The sequence below is a fragment of the Amblyomma mixtum genome, chromosome 1 (genome assembly GCF_055824585.1).
Source record: "Amblyomma mixtum isolate Tamu chromosome 1, ASM5582458v1, whole genome shotgun sequence".
Classification (NCBI taxonomy): Eukaryota; Metazoa; Arthropoda; class Arachnida; order Ixodida; family Ixodidae; genus Amblyomma; species Amblyomma mixtum.
Window position 1 is genome coordinate 234,026,545 of NC_143012.1, and position 27,196 is coordinate 234,053,740.

Sequence of the window (27,196 nt, forward strand, 5' to 3'; positions counted from 1 at the left end):
CTCAGATCTTTTAACTCTCCTCTATCTGCACGAGGCAGCGGCGGTGGCTCGGCTGGAGCCAGTTGGCAGGCCCGTGCACTTTCCTTTTCATTCTTCTCTCAGTCGCAACAACAACAACATATGTACATCTATTTCTCCAGCCACAAAGCTTCCTTCATAACAGTCACGAACTGCTAGTGGAGTGTTTCTTGAAGAAAGAAAATGTGTGAAAAATAAGTTCTGTAATTGTACATACATCTCTTGCTCGAATTCTTTGCCCCAATTTATCGAAAGGCTGAAACAGCTGATGAGCTGCGCTTAAATTTCGCATTAGGAGGTAACGTAATCGTCAGCAATTTTAATGGTTCGCTCCTTTCCCCGGAACATGGACCCCAACTTGCATGCGGCCCGTAGGGCAGCCCGGGCGAGGTATGTACAACAAAATCTAGCTACAAAATCCACAACGGTATACACAGACGCGGCTTCATATACAGGAAGCTCACATAACGGCACAGTGGCGATAGTTATTGATTCCAACCTAAAGGAATTAGCTACCGCCTCAGTCAGGGATTGCACGGTAACCGAAGGGGAGTAACTGGCCGCTGCTCTAGCGGCGGTAGCCGGTTATCGAAGCAACACGTCCCTTACCATCCTTACAGATTCGAGAGAAGCGTGCCGTAACTGCATGAACGGCCGCATAGGTCGCGCCGCGCTCCGGCTCCTCCAGAGAGCGACACCACCAAAAGTCACACATAGCATTTACTGGGTGCCAGGACACACCGACATAGCGGGGAACGAACGCGCCGACGAGGTAGCTAGAGGGTATACGAGCCATGCTTCCCCCCATCGGACGATCTACCCGACCGAGTCGGCCCTATCAAAAAAAAAACGTACTCAGACATTCTCAACTAGTACGGATCCGCTATCCGCCGCCTCATCCTGATCTAAATCAACTAGAGGCAGTGTATTGGCGAATATTGCAGACAGAACATTCCCAAACCTGCATATCCTTAGCAAGATTTACCCGACGCAATATCGGGACACTTGCCCGTGGTGTGGCAGCAAACCATCGTTGTACCACATCACGTGGGAATGCAGTAAGAACGACAGCTTTCGTAAAGAACCGAGTCCAGAACAGTAGGAGAGCCGGTTCCCCAGCGGCGATCTGGCTTGCCAACAAGGTCTGATCCAGCACGCCCAACGAGTAGCGAAGCTCAGCGGAGCCCTGGAATAGGGACACCGACCCTGTGAGAAGAAGCTAGATGGACCTCTTCTTTCTGGTCTGCTACTAGCGCAAGACCTTACTATATAGAGCAATAAAAGTATTTCCTACCTACCTTAAGGTGAAAGCCTTTAATGGCTCCCGCTCGCGGTGTGCGCCCATGCTCACGGTGTCCGTCCGGGCTAGAGATGTAAAATTTCAAGAAATTTTGAATGACATGAAAAAAAACATTCTTTTCAGGGTTTTTTTCATGAAAAATTGGAAATTTTGCAAAACGTGTCAAAAACAGATTTATTTGCAACAGCAGAACGATCAATAATAATGCTCCGAAGTTCAGTCGAATATGCAGTTATAGATGGCATATTGTGAAACGAACTTGTTCTATTGCACCGAGAAGATAAATAATGATTTGCACTTCAGGTGATATTTCTGGAAAGAACTTCTTGTTCTATTGCACCGAGAAAGAAAACATGAAAACTGATCTATAAGTCACTCCACATCGGACTCATAGTCACTGTCGCCGGATGCGGCACTACGCGCAGCAGCATGGACTGAAGCTGTGTCCACAGATAGGTTCGACTGCACATACACGAGCTTTCGTACGCGTTCCCCTGAAAGCCTGTTGCGAGTCCTTGTTCGCACGTTTCCGAAACGTGACCAGTTTCGTTCGCAGCTGGCGGTTGATGGTGGCATCTGCAGCAGTCGGCAAGCCAGAGGAGTTAGCGGCATGGTTGGTGCAAAGGCCTTGCCACCAGGTAGATGGGGCCACGTGCTTCGCTTAGTCCCATACCCCTGTCCTGGATCAAATTCCTGCGGATGTCCTGTACTCTGCTACGTTGTAAATCAAGAAGCTAGGCTTGTATTTGGCTAAAACCGCTTACGTGCACAGCAGCCTATGTTATTTATGCTGTGTGTGTCGCGCTGTAAAATTTTCAGCCATTTTGTTCTACTTCAGTCGTGAGTTCAAGTATTAGTGTGTTTTTAAATCAAGCCTGGATCTTACATGTGACCTGGCCTTCAACCCGCGTACTCGCAGCACGAACATTTTAAAAGCACTACCTGGCACCGGCGATGACGACTGCTCTCCAATCGTTCAACGGTGCACACTGTAATGGTTATCAAAGGAAAAACAAAAACCTAAACTGAATGCAAGCAATCATAAGACCTTGAAATTGCATTGTGAAATTTTCGATGTTTCTTTCCATTTTTGCTCGTCTGAAAAAAACGAAAAAACCGGTTTTTTTCCAAAATTGCAGTGTTTTTTTCAGGCCTTCACATCTCTAGTCCGGGCTCGCCGCGTCCGTTCATGATCGCGGCGTCCGTTCAGCGCGCGGTGTCCGTCCTTGCGCTGGAATCGTGCCAACTGTGGCCTCTCCTGCGCGCAACGGCACAACCTCCTGCGTAATTTCCTTTCCTCAAATTCATTTTCTTCACTACGGGCTCTCTTTCTGTTCCTTCTTTCACTCCCACTTCCTCCCTTCGTCTGCAAACGGATGACAGGTGTCCACCGAGAGATGCGAGACAGTTACTGCGTATTTTCCTTTCCTCAAATAGAATTTTCATTTTCTTCCCTACGGCCACTCTTTTGTCTTTCTTCTTTCACTCCCACTGCCTCCCTTCCTGTACTGTGTGGTTCGGGTGTGCACCGCGACGGTTGCTAGGCAACGGCTCTTGCAGACGCAACAACAACACAAAAGTGCGATTCAGGCGTCCACTGACCCAGGGATCCAGTTATGAGCGCTTCCTTTCCTTAAAATGATCGGAGCGTAAAACGTCAACGCCAACGCCAATGAACAAATGAACGCCGAACGGACAACTGTGCCGGTGACGCCAGGAAACGGGCGCCAAAAAGCTCGCTATAAAACACTGCAATCAAAATAGAGACCGCAGTCACTCATACACCGGGCTCCTCATCCTAGCTCTCCTGGCTCAGAAGCTCATAAACTGCTTCTGCAGTTCCGCGAAATCCTAATTCATTATTGCGACAGCCACCGTCTCTACCCAGTGCCTGCCAAGGGGCTGAGTAAGGCGGAGGAGCGAACTCTGCGGCGCCTGTAGACAGGAACTCTTCTCTGTCCTGCCATAGCAAAACACTTCGATCCGAACACAGATGGGCGCTGCCCGCACTGTGGAGAGATCTGCGATATCTTTCACATGGTGTGGGCATGTGCTCAGAATCCTCACCTTCCCCCTTCCCCCACCGCCACCCGAGAGGCATGGGAGACTGCCCTCCTCAACTGCTCCACACTGGAGTCTCAAAGGCCTCTAGTGAAGCGGGCGCGAGACGGGGCCTCGTCGTGCGGTGTCCCGGACTAAGGATACCGACTATGCAGCAGGGTTTTTTGACCCTCAAACTCTCTTTGAATATTAAAGTTTTTCACCACCACCAGTCGCCAAAGACAATAAAAACCGCACATGCGGAAAGCCCGCCACGCGCCAAGCGGTTCGGGAAAGTGGCGGTGGGTTGACCACAAGGCTTTCGCCAAGCGCATTCACTTTAGCATTTCCAAAGTGTCCTCGGTAATTTTTCTTTTATTTTGGCTGAGAAAAAAATATTCAGTCGCAGTAGTAGTCTTCTACTGTGAACGTGGTGCAGTATTCGCAACAAATAATGAAGCATTCCGAATCAAGAAAGGATGAGATATTCACTGGAGCGTGATCTTCTGTACTGCACATAGACAGAAATAGGACAATATTTGTAAGAATGATTGGTTTGGTTTATTGCTGTTTAACGTCCCAAAGCCACCTAGGCTATGAGGGACGCCGTAGTGAAGGGCTCCGGAAATTTCATCACCTCGGGTTCTTTAATACACAGGCCTCTAGAATTTCGCCTCCATCGAAATTCGGCCCGCCGCGACCGGATTTGTAAGAATGAGTAACAGCACAATTAAAAGCGGAAATTCCAGTGTCTTCTCAAGCGCAATCGGTTTTGGTTTGTTTCTAGATGTGTAGTGCAGCGTTTGGGATCCTGTTTCTCCTGGAAGGAGTTTTCTCGTTAATTTTAATAAACTCAGCATTGGCAGCACGCATATCTTTTATTATTATCCTCTGGGGCACTGTGCAGGATACACGAAGTTTGGCGAAACTAGGGACTTCTCCTATGTCTACTGAGTACCTCAGGTGAAACAACTTATGGCATCAAGAAATAAAATTCATCCGTCTGCACGCTTCCAGTTTCATCCGCTTATCAAGTCGGGTGTGTTGTGGGGCAAGTTGATTTGACATTCGGAGCATTGTAGCGCTGGCACACAAGGAACAGTACCCATGAAGCCAGTGATTGTAGGGCACATGCGAAATCAAGGCAAAAAGCAATAAAACCAGAAAAGACAGGGGATCGCGCAGGCACATATTGAACCCACACTACACAGAAGCAAAAAAACACATGAGTGACTGACCCATTCTGGTCGGCCAGGTATCAGGCACATTCTTGAGTGCACAAAAACCAAAGAGCGGCAGTGAAGGGGAGAGAGGGAAATACATGATAGCAATACTTGGTAAAAAAGAAATTTACGCGCGCCGGCAGTCCTCTGTGGATTGGTGATGACAGAGGTGACGATAAAAACAATAAAACGCCACTGTGGCTCAATGGTTATGGTGCTCGGCTGCTGACCTGAAAGACGCGGGTTCGATCTCGGTCGTGGTGGTTGAATTTCGATGAAGGCGAAATTCTAGAGGCCCGTGTACTGTGCGATGTCAGTGCGCGTTAAAGAACCCCAGGTGGTCGAAATTTCCGGAGCCCTTCACTACGGCGTCTCTCATAGCCTGAGTCGCTTTGGGACGTTAAACCCCGTAAACCAAACCAAAAACAATAAAACGCAAAAGGCAATGACGCGAAAGACATTAAAATCGCGGAAGGTGGTGCGAAGACGTACATCAAAAGAATGAAGTGAAAGGGTGGTTGGAATGGGGATAAAAATGACAAGCCAAAAGTAAACGATGAAAGCCAACCGAAAAAAAAAAAGCCTAAAAAGATACGATGCAAGCCGACAATGAACACGGCCAAAAACGGGGGATGATGGGCTCACCCTAAAGCAGGCCTAAAAGAACAATGATGGCTAAAACTAAGAGGGGGAAGAAAACTAGAATATAAGTATGGAAGTAGCGTTCTCAGAATTTCTAAAGAGAAGTGGCGAATGGGATGGGATGTGAAAAGGCGCCGCGTAAGGAACCAAGGCTCCAAGAAATTACAGTGACTGCGAAAGAAACGCAAACTCCTTTTCCAACAATGCTACTGATGGCGTACTGACGCATACGTTGTGTTGCTTGTTGATGCAACCTGCCTCAATTATTTCCCGAGTGATTTGGTTGCTGCTCTTTGTGATAATTTTTTTTTCCTTATACATGGAGGGTTCCGGCGACAAGGACTACCGTCAAGAACGTGGACGGCTAAGTTGCTAGAACTAGAGTTGCGGTCGAGTAGTCTCTTATTAATACGTCGACCAGTCTGGCCGATGTATTCTCCGCCTCAAGACAGAGGGATTGAGTACACAACTCCTGCGCTGCAACTTACGAAAGGATCACGATGCCTAACAGAGCATTCGCGAACTTTTTCACCGCAACCGTTCACTCTGCTGCAGAGTCTAGAGAGGTCGTGAGGGGCTGGAAGAAACAACGTCCACTCTAGTTTTCGCATATCAGAATGGTGGGCCTGTTGGTATGGCATGTAAAAGTAGAAAAACCAGGCAAAAAAGACACACACACAAGGAGAGAGCAACAAGGGACAACCAGCCTTCGTCCTGTATTGTTCTCTCTTTGTGTGTTCGTCTTTTTTGGCTGGTTTTGCCTGCTTTGGCTGCAGACGTACTAAAACATTCTCCCCATAGTCATCTTGTTCGCACGGTGATCGCTACTGACATCAAATAGGCATATGACAACGTCCTACACTCTTCTATTCTTGGCACCCTTCAAGATCTCGGTCTCCCGCATCGCTTTCTCCTTTCAATTCGCTCATTTTTAACAAACAGAACCTTCAGTGTACGTGTCCATGGGAAGCCTTTTGGTCACTTTACCTCCAACCGCGGTGTACCCCAGGACTCCGTCCTCGCCCCCACATTATTTAATGTAACTTTTATACCTCTTGTCCGAGCCCTAGAGAAAATTACTTCTGTACGCGTCCTTGCGTATGCCGACGACATAACCTTGTGGTCTTGTCATCCAGATGCGTCTGTGCAACAGTAGGCACTCCAGCAAGCGCTGGATGCCTTAACGTCACCACTACCCCCTTTGGGTCTGACTCTGTCGTGTAATAAATCTTGTTTCATTCGCATTGGAAACAGAAGTGGCTTACGGAACGCAGCACCTTTTACCTTCACGGTAGATAATTCTCCAATTCCTCAAGTAGACAGTGTGCGTGTTCTAAGTCTTCTTCTTCATACATCTGGGACTGGGACTCCGTGGCTAAACGTGACCCGTAAATCGGCTCACGCTACTCTCGGTCTGGTTCGAGGCATAGCTATGCGCTCTGGCGGAGCGCGTTTTGATACTGCCCGTCAGCTCATGCGCTCCATCCTTCAGCCGCGGATAGTGTACCAGGCGCAATTTCATCGCCTCACCCGCCGACAGTGGGACTCCCTTGAATCAATCAATCGGGAGGCTATGCGCGCCATAACTTATCTTCCTCGTATCACACCCATACCCATTCTGCAAGAGTACGCTCAACTTAATACATTGAGTGAACTTATCGACCAGCATGAGGCAAACAGAGCACGCAAGATGTCGCTTCAGCTTCATCGTTTACAGAGTCTTCCTCCATGGTCATACTGTCAACTAACAGACAATCTCCCCTCTGTTTCGACGCCGATATCAGCCGCCCATCTTCCTTCAGGGTGCATAATATACACCAATGCATCACACACAGCACTGCAGGGAGTTACTGCAGTTTACAGTCCCTCCCATCCTCATCTTAACTCCCGAGCTACATATAGCTCGGATACTTGCTCCCCCTTGCCTTGGAGCTTCAGGCGATACACAATGCCAATGCTTCCCTTTCACTCGTACCCCCTTTCGATATTGTTCACATTTACACCGACTCCCTTGCCGCCCTTAAGCAGCTTAAGGCTGTACAGCGCACATTCCAAGTTACACAATCCATTCACCAACTTTGCACAAAATACCCCTGTCCTGTGCGTATACACTGGATTCGCGGGCAAGCCCAGGATCCGCATAATATTCATGTGGATGCAATGACACACCTTGACACATCCGATATCCCGCCACCTTCACCTCTTCCCTCAGATCCGTTCCTGTCCCATGTTTCCGAGAAACAGGCTTTGCGTCAGCGAACACGCGCTCTAATTCCTCCGTGTTCGTACCCTCTCCCCCGGAGTCTCACTCGGGAGGAGGAGGTATCTGTGCGCCGGAGTCGGGCAGGAGCGGCTCTGACTCCTTCTGTGCGTCATCGGTGGCGTGACAAACGTTACGAAGTGACTGACAAGTGTCCCCATTGTGGTGCTGCGCCCGACCAGTGTGACGAAAAAGACTTGCTGTGGACTTGCCCGGCTACAGCTTCCGTGAGACGACGCTTCCTAAGAAAGGTTGGCCTGCGATGGGACGTTGCAGACGACTATCGCAAGTGGACTCAAGATAATCGCTTTATCGCGAACTTTTGCCGCTTTTTAAGCGAGGCTTGTTTGCACTCCTTTTTATAACTTTATTTCCCTTTTTCAATATGCCTAATGGCAAACAGCTCGAATAAAAAAAAAGACTATTTCTGCCGCCTCGGAGATGTAGAGGTGCTTGATGATCTCCCTAGACTGCTCCTGCACTTTCGACTACCGTGGCAACTGCATATTCCTTCCTCGGATCGTTTAAACGGTTGCTAAGAATAAAATATAACTTATTACACTATTGTATTCAGTAAACAAAGGCTTGCTAGTAAATAATCCTTTCTTCATCTTCTTGCACACAAAGCCGCAGTGCTGCCGCAGTGCGCCGCATGGAAACACGCGGCGCGCTCGCACAGCTCGTGCGAAGAAGAAGGCGAGCTTGCACCCGATCCGGACGCATTTTTGTTCTCTCCCCTCTTCAACAGCTGTTCACAAGGTAGGCATATGCCAAGTTCCTGGCACAACTGCGCTTACATATGAATGCACAACTAGGAGGCCTCAGGAACGCGTGTCGCGGCAAAACGCGCTCAGAACCTGTGCCGTAGAACCCGTGAGGTAGTCAATGTGGTAGGCAGCGTTCCCGTCGTTTTCGCCTGTCGGGGCGGCTTTACTGAGCAGCGACTCTCTTCCGCTGCTGAATAGCCTGCGCTAATATTTACAGAGGAAATTTAGGTCTCCACATTATCACGAACTTTCTCCCTCCGCTCCCTTTTTCTCTGCGCATTTTAGGCTTGTCTCTTAAAAACGCCCTCTCTTTTGCAGCGCTAAAGACGCTGCAGCTCTATTAGCGTGAGAGCGTTAAGAAGTGCGTTTCGCAGAAAATCCGGCATCGCCGTCAGTGTCACTGAACGGTGCGAAAAATCCACAATAATCCTCAGAGAAGCGGCCTATAGAAAACAGGTGTGCCACCTAGGTTAGGTGACCTTGCGGTGTCATCGGAACCTGCCCACCGGATTGTGAGCAGTGACCAATTTTGCATATATGGACATTAACCCGTGTACTGTGCGATGTCAGTGCACGTTAAAGAACCCCAGGTGGTCGAAATTTCCGGAGCCCTCCACTACGGCGTCTCTCATAGCCTTAGTCGCTTTGGGACGTTAAACCCCATAAACCAAACCAAACCAAACCATTAACACTATCACGTCATACCCTTAAGGTGGAGCTTAACTGTCCCCTTGAGTTTTTTTTTTTTTTTTTGCACTATGGCAGAGCCCACGTCTGGGCATAGCTGTGCTCCTGCCTTAGAAGAAAACACACATAGGCCACGTTACCATATAACCTAATGCAAAGTGGATCTCAAGGGGATTCCAAGGAGGCTTATTTTCGCGAGTTTTTCCTATTGCGTTCGAGCAGTCGCTATCGTCAGGAATGTATTCCCCGCACTTTAACGAAAGTGACTTGTCTACCTTCAGGAAGGTACAGCCATCATCAACACCAAGCGTTTATTAAGTAAGGAGCCTAGTGGCACCCTGGAACTCCAATTTTTTTTTCATTTCTCGTACGTTGTTCAAGGTGAGCTGTTTGTTTGAACGTCCCAGATGGCTCCTACGTCAGTAAACCTCCGAACCTGGGCCTAGTCAGAGGCTCAAATGTTAGTACATGGGCTGTATAGGGGAGTCTGCCAACAGCTGTAATCAAGGAGCTCTCCTGCTGAACGACGATGTTTACTGGATATGCCGACAAAAGGGCGCTGACGTTTAATTTAATGTGCCCGTGCAGTCACGTGGTCCAGGTAGAACTGTTAACACAAGACATCGTTAGCAATCGCGTACGAGGCAAGCCACTGAATGGTGTGCATTTACATGGCGCACATCACGGGGCCATCTACCGAAAAGGCGTCGTAACGGGAGCCGCTTGTGCAGGCTAGACACCGACTTTGTTTATCCAGGCAACAGTAAAGGCTGCTTTTGTTGCTGCACGTAAGACCCCTCAAAATATTAAATTCATGTGTGTACCCTCTGCCCGACCCACATGGTACTTTTGGCTCAGGACCTCCATTACATTCGCTTTGTGTGGAGGTGAATACTGGAGTTCTCGCTTACGACTCTCTACGAACGCAACAACTCTGAAGCATGTTTCCTATTAATCTGTCTTCATCACAACTCTCGCTGTATAAGTCGAAAGGAGGACGCTATCGGAGATATCGGAGAGGTTACAGGCTGGCCTACCTCCCATGGACGAACGCCTTTAAACCGAGAGAAGGTGATGACCCCGTTCGCAAAAGTGTGCCTCTATGCCGTACCTGCGAGAGATACACAGCCTCCCAAATAACTGTCTGTCCAAAAATGAGCCTTACGCGAGTTCAGGAAGAGCAGCCTGAGATTCACAAACCGAACCGGTGTCTGTATTTGTAACAGCCAACGGAACAAAGGCGCATCGCTTAATCGCTGCCCCGCTTCATTAATAGGGGTGTTGAGATTCTCCGCGATCTATGAATCTGAAAAAGCAGTACTTGCGCTGGATGGGACCACAGATGCTATCGCACTGTACTCGTAAGCGTAAGTTAAGCGTCGCCCAAGTTTTAACGCGACTGTGTTAAACGCCCCGTTACGCAGAAAATCCTGTGTCGGCGCTGTGAGCGATAAATAAGGTGCCATAGGGTGGCTTCGGCAGTCACCCGCGGAGACCTAAGTGGGCAAGCTACAACCCGTGACCTTATGCGGTCTTCACAACCTACCCACCGGATTTCGAGCAAACTAACCCCCCTGGAAAGTGGCAGCTAAATTCATGTTTGATCGCCAATGGTCGTTCGGGAAGAGCAAATTTGGTCGCACAGGACCCACAGGTGTGCAGCACCTGCCATCGCAAGGCAGTGGCACATCGCTTAGCTGCTGCACCACTGCGAAACGAGTGGTATGAGAACTCCCAGGTAAATATGACTGTAAATTTGAGAATCGCCAATTCCACATATATAGGCATTAACTCATTAATGCTGTCACTTCATATCCTTAATTAGGGAGGAGCTTAAGTGTCACATCCCAATTTTTTCTCCTCCATAAATTCACTTTACTCCGCAAAGCCGCCGCTTCACTTGACTGTTGAGGTGTCATTTCCAACAATAAGCGCTCACCGATAAAACCGCACTTGATATAAATGACCCAAATGCTCGCGACATGACTGCGCAGAGGACCCGGATCAAGGAGGCGGAGCCTGCGCAGAGGACCCGGATCAAGGAGGTGTAGTCTGTGCAGAGGACGCGGATCAAGGAGGCGGAGCCTGTGCAGAGGACGCAGATCAAGGAGGCGGAGCCATGCACAGCCATGACGACGAGCCTGCGGGGGCGGTGGCCGAAAAGTCCCGCAAAAAAAGCAAGAAACATCGGCACAAAGGTGCGCGTGCCATCTGTTTCAACGCTGCGTATTGTGTCATATGCGTGATACGACAATACTTTTTGAAATGGGTAGTGAGGGATGGCCGCTACCTCACCCTTTTAACTTTTTCTGCTATAGGTCCCACCACATCCTTGCTCTACAAATCAGTGGTTCCAAAAGACTTCAAACGGAACGGTCGCTCATTCATAAAACAATGGTAAAACACCTGCGTGTCTGTCACACTCATGAGTGCGTTTGGACACTGATGTAGCCCCGATGCGGCTGTTGATTTCTGATTAATACCAGTAAGATGGCTTTTTCACACAAATACATGGCGTCATTAACCGTCACTGTTGGGATGGGCATGTCGACACGTACGCGAGCAGTGTGTGGCGAGTTACTCAGCCAGGAATAAAAGTCAGTATATGTGGACCAGAATAGCATTCCCAGACATGGCGACTGTAAGTGTAATAAGGGCGCAGTTAAACGGGAACGGATGTGAAGTTACAATTTGCAAGTGTCAATACACTAGTGCTTTATAATATATTCTGCTTTAAAAGGCAACATAGCTTATTCGAGCTAAATATGACCAGAAAACGAAGTACAATTACTGCCATCACAGGTCGTTTTCCTAAGTGAACTGCTGCGCCCTGAAACAGATTTAGCGCGAACCACAAAGTCAATGGTACTTTGCATTCACCTCCTTACGGTGGTCACCGAGTTTTTTTTTTTTTTCAATCTGTATATTTCGTGAGGCATGCTTTAAATTTTTAAATCCATTCTTCTCACCAATAACTGCATTTTCGTTACCAGGCAATTACCAGCTTAACAAGAAAAATCTATACGATTGATATTGATCACAAGAAAAACTGGATGGCTTTCTCCTCAAAGACCGTTTATACTCATCAGTCTCAGACGACACGATTAATTTGTTGAGGCCGGCACTGAGCAGCGCCGTCAGCAACAGCACCTCGTGGGGCCGAGCCCGAGGTGCGCAAAAGTCCACCTGGGCTTGATCTCACACCTTGAGGGCGTCAGCCGATTCTTCTCAAATCTAAGTGAACGTGCTACCCACATTAAGCGCATGGAGGTGAATCAGAACTGTACTTAGGAAAACCGCGCAGTTAACTTCACATCCCGCTAATTCCAAGCACATAATTTGAGACAGCAGCAGCGTTAAGTGTCACTACAGTGACACTTAAGCTTCGTATAGTGGTGTAAGGCTCGTTCTCACGAAAATAATTTCGTTATCAACTTATGCAGGCCACTATAAGGTTCATGCCGGAGGTAGATATAAATGAAGACGGGCATTACACAATGGGAATAAAAGTAAAGCTTAAGATTTAGGTTTATGGGGGTTTAACGTCCCAAAGTGACTCGGGCTATGAGGGACGCCGTAGTGGAGGGTTCCGGAAATTTCGACCACCTGCCCTGACATCGCACAGAACACGGGCCTCTGGAATTTCGCCTCCATCAAAATTCGAGTAAAGTGCAAAGCAATGGTGGTGCGTAGCAGAAGCCCAAAACAACACAATAATTTCAAGCAAATGAAATATGTTTAAAATACCGCATCACTCACACTCCTCAAAAGAGTTGGTCTAAGCCACAAGAAAGAACAAACGAAGAAATAACTGAAGTGATAGAACAACCGCGTGGACTTTTAGAGTGATCACGAGTTGATTCTCTCTTCCTTGCGAACAGGGTCACACCAGGCGCCACCATCCCCTAAGCAGCAGCGCCCGCAGCATGGCCAGTCCGGGACCTCGTCACCAGCCAGAGTCGCGTCGCCACTGTCGTCCAGCGAAGAACCTGGCGGCGCGGCCTGTGCCGGCTGCGGCGAGCTGTCGCCATCGTCGCCATTGTTACCGCTTACGGAGGAAGTCGTCGTGCCCACCAAACCACTCGACAGGTGGGGGCTGAACAGACCAGCAGAGTTGCTGACGCCTATAGCGCCGTCCTTTTTAGGCGTTGCACCAAGATGTTATATCCAGATAGACGTTATTCAAGGATTTACTGCGGCGACACTCTGCTCTCTTCATATTGTTTGGCTTGGCGTCTGGGCTCTCGTGCATGACATCATTATTTTCCATGATTTGTGGATGTGATGGCCACCATCACCATGACAGTCGTTATTACCCAGTCATTATTCACGTAGGCGTAACGCTTCGCCGCCGCTTCTGTCCAGTGCATGGTTTGGTTTCGTTTAAGGGGTTTAACGTCCCAAAGCGACTCAGGCTACGAGAGACGCCGTAGTGAAGGGCTGCGGATATTTCGACCACCTAGGGTTCTTTAAGGTGCACTGACATCGCACAGTACACGGCCCTCCAGAATTTCGCCTCCATATAAATTCAACCGCCGTGGTCGGGATCGAACCTGCGGTTATGTCCAATGCTAAAAAAAACTATCTATGACCTAGCAGAGCCCGCAGAAATTGGCGTGCATTTCGAGGGGAAATATTACGACAGTGCAGCAAGGTGGCGCCCAGAAACAAGTTCTCTGAAACTCAGTGGTCGACGTTGAATAAGGCACAAACCGCGTCACTCTAGCGACATAGGTAACTGTGTTGTGTCAAGTTTGAGAAAGCAACGAATCCTTCTGAGACCGCACCAAAACACTGACAAGACATCAAGTCGATTAATCATCAGGAACGCGATGTCCAACCATTCTTTCAAAAAGCACTGTGAGCGCTATATCAAACTTCTATTGACAACACTGTCATCCTCGAAATGCACTCCCTTTGACAACACTCAAAGCAAACGCCTTTCTGGTACACAGATGCATTCAACAACCCTATTGAGAGATTTGCATAGCTCATTACTGCGCATTGGGCGCACCTTTGTAAGGTTCTGGTTAACATTGTTGAAGAAACCTTCGAAAAAACCGCTTAATGGTGACGGAACTGAAGTCCTAGCTAGCCAAAATAAAAATGTTTTTAATTGCGGCATCCCTCTTAGTGCATGTGTCGCTCTGGGAGGCTCAACAACAAATTTTAGCGTTATTAGTAACGTGTAAGTTTTTCCTAGGGCCCATTCCGCCACCGATCGCCAATAGTCCCGACGAACACGCGTAGATCTTCATGATGAGATGGGCAGTACATCCATATCGGCCGAGGAACGTAACGTCCCTGATGCAACGTTCGTCCTCATCGGGTCTAAGAAAGGCGTGGTATCATATGCGTGCACCCCTGGACCGCAAAATAGTAATATGGATTAAGTGAAAAGGACAGAGATTGAGCAAAAGCACCCAATGTTCTCACTTGCTATCGGTGATTTTCGCGACCTCCACAGTGTAGCGTAAGCGTGTTCAACTTTTCCATGACTCGAAGCTTCTGCAAAAGTCATCCCTCACGGTTGTAGGGAAACACGGTTGGTTCTTAACGGAGAAGCTGGGGTCAGTGCTGTGTCAACCTCTTGCGCACATTCATTTCAGCTGCTCGGCCGAATCAATATCGACGCGAATGGTTCACACGCAGAATCGCTGTAGTGAACACTTGGGAGGGTAAACTTTTCTGAGAGGATCTTAACAAGTTTGGCTTCTCTTCCTACAACGCATGACACACTACATCGTCCTGCTATTCACAGGGCCGACGAGGTGGTGATCGACGGCGGACAGCCCGCGCCTGCGGACAACGTGGGACGGGAGGCGGTGAACCAAGCGATCGAAACCAAGAGCGTCGCTTCTTCCGCTGATCCCGGGACTTCGGCGAAGAAGAAGCACAGCAAGAAGAAGCATCGAGAAGCCAAGGAGGGCTCCAAGGTGAAGGCGGCAGAGCCGCCTGATGAAAAGCTATCGCCGGATCAGGAGCCGACAGCGCCCTCGGTAGAGGAACGGGCGAAAACTACCCCGCCCGACCCTTCCGTTCCAGCCGCTGACGAAGGGCAGATAGAACGTGCGCCTCTGCCGGAAGAGACTGCTCCGAAGGACGCCCAGCCTGCGGGCCAGCCGCAACCACCGCCGAAGGCGCCTGATGACACCGCTGCCAAAGAAGATCAGCAGCACGGTGCCCTCAAGCCGGGCGAGGTGACGATCCCAGCAGACCGCCAGAGCATCCGGGGAATGAAGGACGAACACGACGACGAGCGCGACCAGCGGTGCGGTCTCCTGGGCGTGTACCCGCGGTTCCTGCAGAAGTACCGCACGCCCCGCACCGCCCTGACCGCGCTCTGCCTCGTGTCGTTCACCCGGAGCTTCTCCATGAACGGCGTGATGATGGTGGTGCTGCCGTCTCTCGAGCGGCGCTACCAGATCAAGAGCTACGAGAGCGGCATGATCCTGAGCAGCAACGACGTGGCCAGCTGCCTTGCCATGCTGCCCGTGGCCTTCCTGGCCACGCAGCGCCACAAGCCGCGCTTCGTCGGCTCCGGCATCGCCATCATGGGGCTGGGCAACATGGTCGTGGCGATGGTGCATTTCCTGTCTCCGCCGTACAGCCTGGCGGGCGCCGGCTCCGACACATGTCCGGAGATGGGCGCCAGCGATTCGTGCACGGAGTCTGGAAGCATCAGGTGAGTAATCGCGGGCGGCGCCACTTCTCGATATAAATAAGGCGTCTCACATAACAGTACTGATACTTTTAAAGAAACCTGAAAAAGACGAAATTGTTACTTGATGCCAGAATGAGTTCGAACGTTGCTTCCTGTTAGAGAAAGCAGTGGTATTCCTTCTTGTATTATCTCAAGCTTTTAAACGCCGCTCTATGAAGAAATCATTCAAAGTAAAAAATTTCAACTGAGTATTGACATTTTAGCAAAACTTGTATATGGAATAGATGGTGCATATTTCACTCGAAAAGAATTGAAAATTGACAAATGCTTTCTGAAGTACTGGTTGAAAAAAATGTAGCCACATTTAAAATGAGCAAGCACGTTTTTGGTGCGAAAGCACTAGTGGCTTCGCCACCTGGAAAATTCCGGTGAATAGTGAAGCGTGTGAAGGTAATCACAGGGGGAGGAAAGCGCGAGCAATTTCCGTCCGGTCCCGGATAATTGATGAAACCTCCGCTGAAGCTGTAACTGGTCCGCCTATCTCTACCAACGTAATTGAAGGAGGATTTGGTGCTAGCGTCTGTAGTAGAGATCTTACCTAGGGAAGGTTCTAAGAGAAAGATCTGTGACGATTCGTGAACGTGCACCAGTGCCAGCACGAACCCGGTCAGTGACTTTCCCTGAAAGCGGCTGACCGCGCCATCCTGGCGTCGTGTCGCCACGGAGAGTCGTGACCATATAACCAAGGACAAGGGTGCCGCTAGTGGAACACTCTCAAGGTTCTGTTATACTACACATAAATACCTTCGAAGGCCGAAGATTGGATAGCCGTCGCCATAGCTCAGTTGGTAGACCACCCGAAGCGAACTTCAGAGGTCGTGGGCTTGGATTCCACCTGCGGCATGAGGTAGTTTTTCTTCTGCTTTCTAATCAATCATTAATTAATTGATCCAGTAATCTTCCATTGATAAACACATTTTTAAAATTCCCTGTGCTCCTTGAATTCGGTGACTTTTTGCAACCATCTTGTACACACCAATAAATGTTACACACTCTGCACACAGTAACATCGTTTGCCTTGAGATTGGGCACATTCGTAGCATAGTTAATACATGCTTAAACTGAAAAATTTTGCACGCAGAAACGCAAGCTCCGTTTTGATTCGCCAGTTTCAAGAACCTCTGCGTCGGGTTACCCTTTGTCGGTGGTGACAGCTGTACAGTCTAAACCCACCTAAAGAAAGTGGTTTTGTTCAAGACGCGTGAAGACGAGGGAACCTCAAAGAGCCTTATGATCAAAAGTTCTCACTTATCTGCAGAAAGTATTGCACAACAAATGTCTCGAGCAGGTATAAGGCACCGGTGTTTTTTCTCAATTTCGTTGAAGCTTGCCAAACTACGCCCTAGTATCTCTTGCAAAAAAAATAAATAAAAAACGAGCGAGGAACAGCATGAGATAAGTTTAATTCTATGCCGGAACCAAAAGTTCCCTAAATTAGAACCAAAATTCTTTGCCTCCGGCACTTAATGCCAGCAGCAGCTTGAAAACTCCGTCAGTTTGGAAAAAGCGAGAGTTTCGGTTAATGTTCGCTGAAGCCCGATAAAAATTCCCTTCTCGCTAAAGCATGGCACTCACACTCCCTAAAGAATAAAAGATTACCTGCATAGAAAATTCATTTGCTAGGCCCCAAGTGAAGTGTGAATCAGGAGTTGTATATGAGCTAAAATTCAGGGTGGACTCCATATTAGTTGAGACCACCTAAGGTTCTTCATCGTGACGCAAAATCTCATTACACGGCTGTTAGCATTCTGCCTGATCTTATTAAACGTCGTAGGGTAAAGGCTCGGGATATATTTGGCATTGGCTCCATAAATCAACAGTAAACCATTATTTGTTACTAGGGCTAGTTTAGTAGTTTTTTTTTTTTCGCCCGCCGCGGTGGCTCAGTGGTTACGGCGCTCGACTGCTGGCCTCATAGCCTGAGTCGCTTGGGGACGTTAAACCCCAATAAACTAAATCAAACCAAATATTTTAGTTTATTTCCAGGATAATTAGAGAGTATTCATTGGCTTCTTGTCTGTGTGCTTGCTATCTGCCTGTTCAGAGGATTCTGCCGTGAATGAGGACACACACACGTTAAGGATAGCACAACGAGGGAGCTTCAGCCTGGCCTTCACCTTCTGCTATTCTTATTGGATACGTGCTCTCCATCAGTGGCAGAATAACAAATCGACTTTGTTTTAGCAGTCATGACATTTCTATTCTGGATTCCCGGTGATTACGAAGCACTGTGTTCTGACGCGGGTTTAATCCAGCCCGCGCCGTCGAATTTTGATGGAGGCGAAATTCCAGATGCCCGTGTACTGTGCGATGTGAGTGAACGTTAAACTCCAGGTGGTCGAAATTATCCAGAGCCTTTCACTACGAACCCGCCGCGGTGGCTCAGTGGTAAGGCGCTCGTCTACCGAGCTGGAGTACCTGAGTTCGAACCCGGCCGCGGCGGCCGCGTTTCGATGGAGGCGAAACGCAAGAGGCGCCCGTGTGCTGTGCGATGTCAGTGCACATTAAAGATCCCCAGGTGGTCGAAATTATTCCGGAGACCTCCACTACGGCACCTCTTTCTCTCTTTCTTCTTTCACTCCTACCTTCCTCCCTACCCTTACGGCGCGGTTCAGGTGTCCGCCGATATGTGAGACAGTTACTGTGCCATCTACTTTCCTCGAAAACCAAAACCAAACCAAACCCTTCACTACGACGCTCCTCATAGCCTGGACGTTGAACCCTTATAGGCCAAACTAAACCAAACAAGTGTTGAGTAAAGAGGAATCAGTGACTTCTTAAGTTCACATGAGTGTATATTTTCGGGATTTATGTATATTTCCACGATTACAGAAACTTCCGGTTCATGATGATGGCGGGCCAGCTGCTGAGTGGACTCGGTGCCACGCCCATCAACACGGTCACTATCGCCTACCTGGACGAGAACCTGCCCAAGAAGAAGTCCAGCCTGTACATTGGTGAGCACCTGCAACACAACTTTCTCCGGCGTCCTGCAGAAAATCCTGCAAGTACCCAGGGTAGAATGTTATCTCTGTCGCTTTTTTACTTGGAAAAAAATAAAGGTAAATAACCGTCTTTCGTCAAGAATACTGAAACAGGTGTGCTTGAAACATCGTTAGCAATGCATGCCTCCTCGTGCAGTCAGTTGCAAGCCTTCGGAAAAAGCGAAAGAGCAGCATGAGCAATTCCGATTACTTTCCACGCAGTAGGTCTTATGTGGGCAGTGCGTTATAATTTTGTAATAAAATTCCGGCTGGCTTTGGCTAGACATCTATGGCCTCTCTCTACAGCTATGACCCATGTCGTTTAAAGGGGAATGCAAATTCTGTTGTATAAAAAAAGTTTAACGCAAATTTTTCGAGGCCTGTAAGTTTGACGTCGGAAGGGTACTCCGGTCGGAGTACCCACTCAGAGGTCGGAAGGGGTACACCGACTGGAGAAGTTTGCCCGGCAACGTGGCGAGCGCTTCATGAAAGTAGCTGTCTCATAATGCGAGCGTTCCTTTACCGTGTGTATGGTCCTTTTGTGCAGGAATATTCAACAGCATGGCCATTGTGGGACCCTCGATCGGCTTCATTGTGGCCGGCTACACGCTCACCTATTACGTGGACATCGCCACTGACGTCTCTGCGTATGTATTTTCACTTGATGCCTCAACTTGTTCAGTATCGCTACTGTGCCCTCCATTGCGACAGTCTCCGGCTTTGACACTACGGCTGCGCATTCAGATCTGCTGTTGTGTAGATACATTGCTCTAGCACACATTATGCGCACAGCCTTCCCAATAATAGTTGTCGCTTGCACGTAGCCAGGTTGTTTGGCATCTCTAGTGAAATAACTGTGGCTGTTTTATTTTTCTTTCCTGAAAAGATTATGACTGGTTATCTCTATTAGGTAGAAAGAACACCATTTTGTCAGTAGGGGTTTCCTCAACGGCAATTTTTCTTTGACGCATAAAGAGAGACTTGTAGCTGATTAAAGATAATGACCGTAACATGGTGGATGTCACATATGTCAGCGTCGTTGCTTAAACGTTCAAAACCGATTGTGCGCAATGGCGCTGTGCCCCTCTCGTATTCTTGGTCGCCTATTTATAGAAAACACCTCGGTATGTCAACTAGAGAGTTGCAAATCCCCATACGGTAACCGAACAGCTTTAACTGAATGAGGGCCAGCGGCTTAGCCAGAAACTTTTAATGGTTCGGGTTGAGTGCTGCTCCTGACTCTCGAAAGGAAGGGACGGCAGACCGAAGAAGAATTTTAGGTAGTTTGTTAGACGCATGGCGAGCCAACTCTAAGCCGCTAATTATGTGAATTGCTTTGTTAAGTTCCCACTTGGTGAGACAGCATATTGTCAGGTCCAGCCTGAGCACCAGTCCTGGATTACTTTCCGAAACTGCAGTAGGATGACATAACATTCCTGAATGCTTATCTTTCCCTCCATTGCAGCCTCGGCTTGAGTTCCAAGAGCCCCGCGTGGATAGGTGCCTGGTGGATGGGCTTCCTGGTGTCAGCCATCATGGGACTCACACTGGGCCTACTCACCGCCTGCTTCCCGAAGCACCTGCCCGGTACGCGCGCCAGCCATAGATGTCGCCATTTTCACGAAGTACTGAGAAAGGGAACGTGAGACCCTGCAGGGGATTTCACTCAAGTGCGCAGTGCAGTACTAATGGCAATTTTTTATAGTTAAGCGCTTCCTGGAGGCATTAAAATGAAACATGTTGCTTGGCAGTCTCTCCTGATTCATTCCCGTACTGCTGCAGTTCACTAGTTTGGTTCGGATAGTGTCGCCTGTTTATTCTAGAAGTAAAATGATCGCCGATGTGAGGACGACCTGCCATTCGAGTAATGGGATAGCTACGCTGCTCGTTCAATAATGGTCCGTCCCTACCTCGCTTGTTCGCACAATCATATTTTACACCAAGGGAGACGCCTTTCAACAGTACGTATAGCCCGTAATGGATCTGACCTGACGTCCGCTTTTGTGTTGCAAGGATAAAGACACTGCAGTTTGTAATACCTTATAAAATGAAACACGGAACTCTTGCAAGTTTCTTTTAATAAGGGAAACTCACTAAAATAAAAATATATTTCGTTGGCGTGACGTTCGTGTATGGGTCAGATAACCTCTACTACCATAAAATGATTTAATGGGCAGTTCCCATATGAACGGGCGTCATGAAGTGAACCCTGTTCTCAGATACTTAGTGTAACATTGTTACATACGTATTTATATAATAAAAAGCCTTCACATTAGAAAATCTTGAAATACCCGTTGAGGAACTAGCTTAGTGTGTGAAGATGAGGTTTTTGATTGTCAGTAAAATTACTGAAAAACATCTGCGCAGGGGTGCGTTGAATTCCTCCGTCATTTCCTCTTTTTAGAAAGAGGACAGAGTGCCTGGCTATTGCAAACTTTTCGCCATGTGCCACAAAAGCCAAAGACAGCTTTTAGTGCGAAAGTACTGCTCCAGATGTACCAAGCCCGAGCAAGATTCTTCTCATCTTGTCTTGTCTTGCACTCAGAACTAACCTGAGCTTACCCGCGTTACTCGGGTAAGCTGAGACTCACGTTCCTCAAGTTACCCGGGTAAGCTCTAAGTTCGGAGAGTCGCGCAAGCTGCAGCCAATGGGAGGAAGCTCGGGTAACTTCGGAGGAGCGTCATGCCAGCGGTACCCAATGGGAGGAGGGTGCCTCGCCACCTAGGTCACGTAACCTTGTGGCATCATCAAAACTTGCCCTGGCAGGTGGTAGTTAAATTATTGGTCGCGAGAAATTGCCCAGGAAGAGCAACAGTGGTCGCACAGTCCTCTGGTGGTTGTGATAGAAAAGGCCACCTGCCACGTTAATCGCATAATCGCTGCGCCATTGCGCTGGTAGTTGTATAAGGAGTCGCCGCATTCTAGCAATGTTAAGTACAGAATGACCAACTCCTCATATATTGGCATTAATCCACTAAAGCTATCGCGTCATACCCAAGGCGGAGCATAAGTGTCGCCGCCAAATGAACAATTAGCGCCTGTTTTCGCACGTCTACTCGGTTTAACTACGCCAAACCAACTCCTTCTTTTTCGTCAAGGTGATGCCCTAGGGTTACGCATGGATCATATTCATGAAAAAAACTGACCCAGATTTCAGCTCTACTGCACATGGTTTCATTATATCATTTTCTAGAAACTGAAAAAGATGTTGCTCACTGCTCCAAAAGAAACCGCGTTTTTTATGGAGGCAAAATTCAAACATGCTAGTCTACCTTAATCTGCAGGGCTCGTCGAACGCCACCAAGCGTTTAATATCAATCCGCCAAACCTTCACTGCACTCCTACATGGGTGCGATGTCAGTGCACGTTAAAGAACCCCAGGTGGTCGAAATTTCCGGAGCCCTTCACTACGGCGTCCCTCATAGCCTCAGTCGCTTTGGGACGTTAAACCCCAATAAACAAACAAACAAACAAACAAACATTCCTTGTCATTAACGTAGCTACACTAACGCGAATGTCTTAGACAATGCGACGCGGAGGGAATGGTACCGCGGTAGACTTTACGTGCCCAATAACGCGCAGGCTATGCGGAGCTGTGCGCGGAGAAGAAAGCGGACGCGTCCATGTTTTCGGTGGTGAGCATGGTGGCCACGAGCGACTTCGGTCGCCGCCTCACCGACCTCCCCAAGGCCATCCGGCGGCTGCTATCCAACGTGCCATTCATGCTGCTCTGCTTCGCCATGTCCTTCAACCGTGAGTGCTGCTTTCCTCGGGAAACCCGACCGTCAGCCAGCAATGTGATAGTGCAGCTGCGTATGTGCGTGAAACAGGGCCCTGTCAAGCGCCCATCTAGTCTTGTCGTCGAACGGACTTCACGCAGCTCGCGTAATTGTCAAAAATGCGGTGCATGTTAAAGGTGCACTGAAGAGGAATCTGACTTGTCTTTTTGCCGCGGGAACTCGATCTACACGTTCCGAGCTTTCTTAGAAACTGTGATTTATTGCCCTGTGTGGCCGATTTCCCTAATTAAATCGAATTAACGTCCGGCTCCCGCCTTTTTTTTTTTTAATTCTTCCTCGTACGGTGGGCGGAGTCGACCAACGCGTGGAGTGCCTTTCACCCAGTCCCGTGGCGGCTTGCCGCTCTGCCATCGGCGGAGTAATATGTAGTAGTCCGTAGTAGCAAATAGTCCGCGCGTATTTTTATTTCTGCGGGCTTGTGTTGCGGCTATATTATCTGCGAATGGAACTATTTATTGATGGAAACCGCCACGGGACTGGGTGAAAGGCACTCCACGCGTTGGTCGACTCCGCCCACCGTACCAGGGAGAATTAAAAAAAAAGGCGGGAGCCGGACGTTAATTCGTTTTATTTAGGGAAATCGGCCACACGGGGCAATAAGTCGCTGTTTCTAAGAATGCTAGGAACGTGTAGATCGAGTTCCCGCGGAAAAAAGACAAGTTCAGAATCCTCTTCAGTGCACCTTTAACGGGGTAGCGTTAAAGGACGCGTTGGATGGAAAACCCCGCGTCGTCGTCGTTGTGAATGGAAAATCCTGATTGGTCGAGAGGGTAGTGACGTATAAAAGTTTCGCTGAAAAGAGAAACAATTGGAGCAGACTCTTAAGCTCCGCCTTAAAGGTATGACGCGATAGCGTAATGGGTTAAATCCCATATCCAGAAGGTCATTTTCTACAATCATAGATCCGTGGGAATCTTCATACCCCTACTGGCACAGTGATCCGGCGGTTAAGCGATACGCCACTTCCCTGCGGTGGCAGGGATACCCGGCGGTGGGCTTTGTGCGGCCCAGGTTGCTCTTCCCGAGCGACCATTCATTAATTTGTCACCTGCCACTGTAGGCAGCTTGCTCACTATCCGGTGTCCAGGTTGTTATCCAATGTCACGTGACCTATGTTGCCCGCCTGTCTTGTAGGTTGCTCTCTGGGGGCCACCTGTCATGCCATGCCCGTGATTTTTCACTCACAACGCCGACACCGACATCGCCGACACCGGATTTTCTGGTGCACGGGGCCTTTAACGCTATCGCCTTAGAAAGGTGGCCAAGCGAAATCGAATCGCTGGCCATTGGGTAGGGAGTGAGGCATGCTTGCTCTATACCGCTGAGGAATGTTCGATCAGTAGAATAAATGAGGGCCTTGGGCGAACACCTCACACTTCACAGTAGGCGACTTACATAACAGGGACACTTAGTTGATTAAGGGCACTAAATATTGTCACCAATTAATATGGACAATGGTGTGTTTAAACCAATATGGTATGGCAGCAACCATACTGACCTCTGCTAAAAGGTGTTCCAGGAGACCACCAAGAGACCGTGGGAACCACTGAAATTTCGAGTCATACTAAGGTGTCCACCAAGCTTTCTTTCGGATGAAATTCCTAAAGTTATGGTCACATGTCTATTTCCTGCGACACATTTTGAGGCTCAAAGGACAGGAATCGAATAATAGACTCTTAAGAGTGTCATCCGCTCCCGCTTCGAGATTACAGCAGCCCCATTAGACCACAAAATCGAGCGCACTAGACATAGCTGGCTTAAAAAAGGCAGTGTAGACTGATACTACATACGCGAAAGGAGTTCAAGCTGCTCGTTATTTTTTATAAAACATAAGTATCACTTCATCATTTGTGCCAGTATGCATGACTATAACTTCAGAAGAAAAGAAAAATGACGCCTGCTATTCATGAAGCTAGAAGCACGGCCTTTTCCTTCAGATGGTAGAATATTCAAACGCCATTGCAACACCATTTCAACTCCCCGAAAAATTAGAGTTTGGCGAAAGGTTGCTTAATCAGTGATTTCTATTTGTCTTATTGTTCGTTAAATGGTGCTATTAATTCTACTTTGAACATATTTCGTGCTGACCTACTCCTGGTATTTTAATAAAAGCGCTGCGATGCGTACAAGCGATTCCATACAACGAACGAATAAACACATAAATGCGCACCTTCTTGAATGCACTATTGAGTATACTGGGGTGAACTTTTTTCTGGCCTTGGTGTATGAATAAATGAGGCGTTTATGGCCCGAATATCTTTTAATTTCTACATGACCTTGATGGCGCGAATGCAGAGATGTTCGCCATCGGCATCACGTCAATGCTGACAAAGTTCTTCGAGTCGCAGTTCGGGCTGCCCTCAGCTAAGGTCGCCTACCTCACCGGTAAGCTCCTTAAAGTTGGTCATTTTCGTCTTACTAGCGTCGGCGCAGCTTTGAACTGCGCTGTATACTGCAGTTGTATCTTTCTGGGATCCCCTAATACATTTATGTACCAGTCATCTAAACCTCTGCTTGCATATGCTTACGCAGCCAAACATATTCCCGTCAATCTTCACATGCCGTCTATCGTACGGAATGGCAGATTTAACTCAAAATAAATATTAGTCAGAAGTTCCCCTGTCACACGTGAAGCCAGCAGCGACTGCGTCTTATAGCCGATACAAAAAAAAATGGTAGGGTTTTAACGCACTTAAACTCAGTAGACTTTCCAAAGAACGTGTTTAGCCTGGTTGGCCCATGGTTTTGGTTTGCTGGGTGTGTAGTATTAGTTTACGAGGATGACGATATGCAATGAACAGTGCTATAGTGTGTTGCAGTTTAACTATGTGGTACGATCGGCTGCGGTGGTAGGATAGTGCCCTCGTGCAGTGTTCAGTGAAGCTGATGTGTTCGCGCCACGGTGATTTCAAATCCAGTGGCGGAAATGTTCTTTGTTTATTTTTTATTATGATTTGGTCAAGGTCACCTTCGAAGTCAAGCTTTACACAAACTCGGTGAGCCGTTTTGACCTCGTGAAGTAGGGTCTCCGTACTAAAACTATGTCCACCACCCAACCCAGCGCCAACGTCGAGATTGGCGCGTGGGGCCGCCAAAAAACTAAAGGCGCCTTAAAGAACAGATAGTTTAATTTCTGCAAAAGAGCGCCCAATAAAGTTACTGCTGCGAACGCCCTACTGGTCTAGGGTTTCACTGTTCTTTTTCTCTTCATGTAATCCTCTGCATACGACAATACGACAGCTCCATAAAGTTACAGGCCAGCGTCGCTTTCCGCGTAGTAGTGAAAGTTGGTTGCAGAAGGTTGAGCATTAGTTGCATATTATGACAGGGGAATGTACAATGTTCCATCCAAGATATCCAAGCACTGATATTAAATCTAAGAAATTGGGAACTTTCATGTACTCACACCTGCTGAAGAATGATCAAACCTTACATAACTATTTTGTGAATAATTTAAAAAGTAGCGCTTCCGCCAGGTCACCCTCAACACGACCACTTCTTTTTGATTCTCATAAAATTTGCTCGCTTTGAATTGTGTACTGCGCCAGAAAGGCTGAAACTCAGTTCGCTCGTACGCCACTTTCTCCGGCGCCACCAGGGACTTCAAAAATGCTGCTTGACCTGTGGGCCTGCGGGTCAACGTGGGGTTAGAGGCTCATTATACAAGCGTTTCACCCCTAAGAAGTTCAGTACCAAGCCACAGGAAAGCTTGTACCCATTGTGTCAACAGTGGGTACCCGGGACACTTGAGTTCAACCCACGCACCTTCCTTGTGCTAGGCGGATACTCAAACCACTAGGCCGTATCTACGGGCCTCACCGTCTTCTCGGACGCTGTCCGTATATTATATCTACTGCCCAGAAAAGCGAATTGAGGTTCTTTTAAAGTAAGATGGCAAGTAAATAGTCATAGGAAGGCGAAGCGAAAGAGTGGGGACAGCAACTGTTTCTTTGTTCGTGTCTGCTTCTGCACTGTAAGATAAGACTGAGCAATATGGGACGCACAGGGCGAGACACCCGGGGCATAATATGACAAAAGATGACCTGCATAATATGACCTGCGGCGGTTTCCGAATATAACAAGCATCGTAAGATTCACTGAAGGCGTTCGATGTGCAGGACCCATCGTGCTCGTGGGCGGTGGCTTCGGGGCCATTATAGGAGGCGCCCTGGTGAGCCGCTGGAACCTGGACTATGCGGGCATCATGCGACTGTGCATGTACAACTGCTGCTTCTCCTGGTTCGGAGTGCTCACTTTCCTGATGAACTGCCACGAGAACACCTATGCCACCCCGCAAGGATTCATCGGTGCTCCGTGAGTGCTGGTATTTCGCTTGTTTAGGCAGGATGTCCAATACCGCTGATGATTACAGCGATCTATGTTGCATTCAAAAAATTACGCAGCAAGTGATGTGCTAAGAACTGGCCTCAGGTACTTCGCATATTTCGCAATATGAATCAAATTATTTTCGGGCAACCTGGTAAATATTCGCAAGATCGTTGTCTGAGATACGGATGAATGTTCTTCTTTGTCTTGAAGCAGCGAAAGGGTGAGCAGGATGTCTGTTTCTAGCAGAAACCACACGCACACAAGATTGCTAAATGCTTAACTCTATTCATATGGACTTCCCATGCTTATTGATTGAAATTAGGTGAATAGCATGAAGTAGTGGCGCAGTACGGACCGATAGGTATTTCATGACCAACCGAATGCTGCGGATATAGCTTTGACTATTCAATTTGCCTTGATT

At 48.2% G+C, this 27,196-nt stretch overlaps 1 protein-coding gene across 1 annotated transcript in view; it reads left to right on the forward strand.

The window, feature by feature from the left end:
• The first annotated feature begins 8,190 nt into the window (after window positions 1-8,190).
• LOC149371148 (solute carrier organic anion transporter family member 4A1-like) overlaps window positions 8,191-27,196 on the forward strand; it is a 32,823-nt gene continuing 13,817 nt past the window's right edge. Inside the window, exons 1-10 of the mRNA XM_089564651.1 lie at window positions 8,191-8,242; window positions 10,932-11,135; window positions 12,819-13,026; window positions 14,699-15,622; window positions 18,494-18,618; window positions 19,193-19,292; window positions 20,111-20,232; window positions 22,229-22,399; window positions 24,742-24,831; window positions 26,565-26,760. Of these exons, the coding sequence (XP_089420777.1) occupies window positions 11,057-11,135; window positions 12,819-13,026; window positions 14,699-15,622; window positions 18,494-18,618; window positions 19,193-19,292; window positions 20,111-20,232; window positions 22,229-22,399; window positions 24,742-24,831; window positions 26,565-26,760 (2,015 nt within the window). The 5' untranslated portion in view covers window positions 8,191-8,242; window positions 10,932-11,056. The remainder of the gene's footprint in view (window positions 8,243-10,931; window positions 11,136-12,818; window positions 13,027-14,698; window positions 15,623-18,493; window positions 18,619-19,192; window positions 19,293-20,110; window positions 20,233-22,228; window positions 22,400-24,741; window positions 24,832-26,564; window positions 26,761-27,196) is intronic.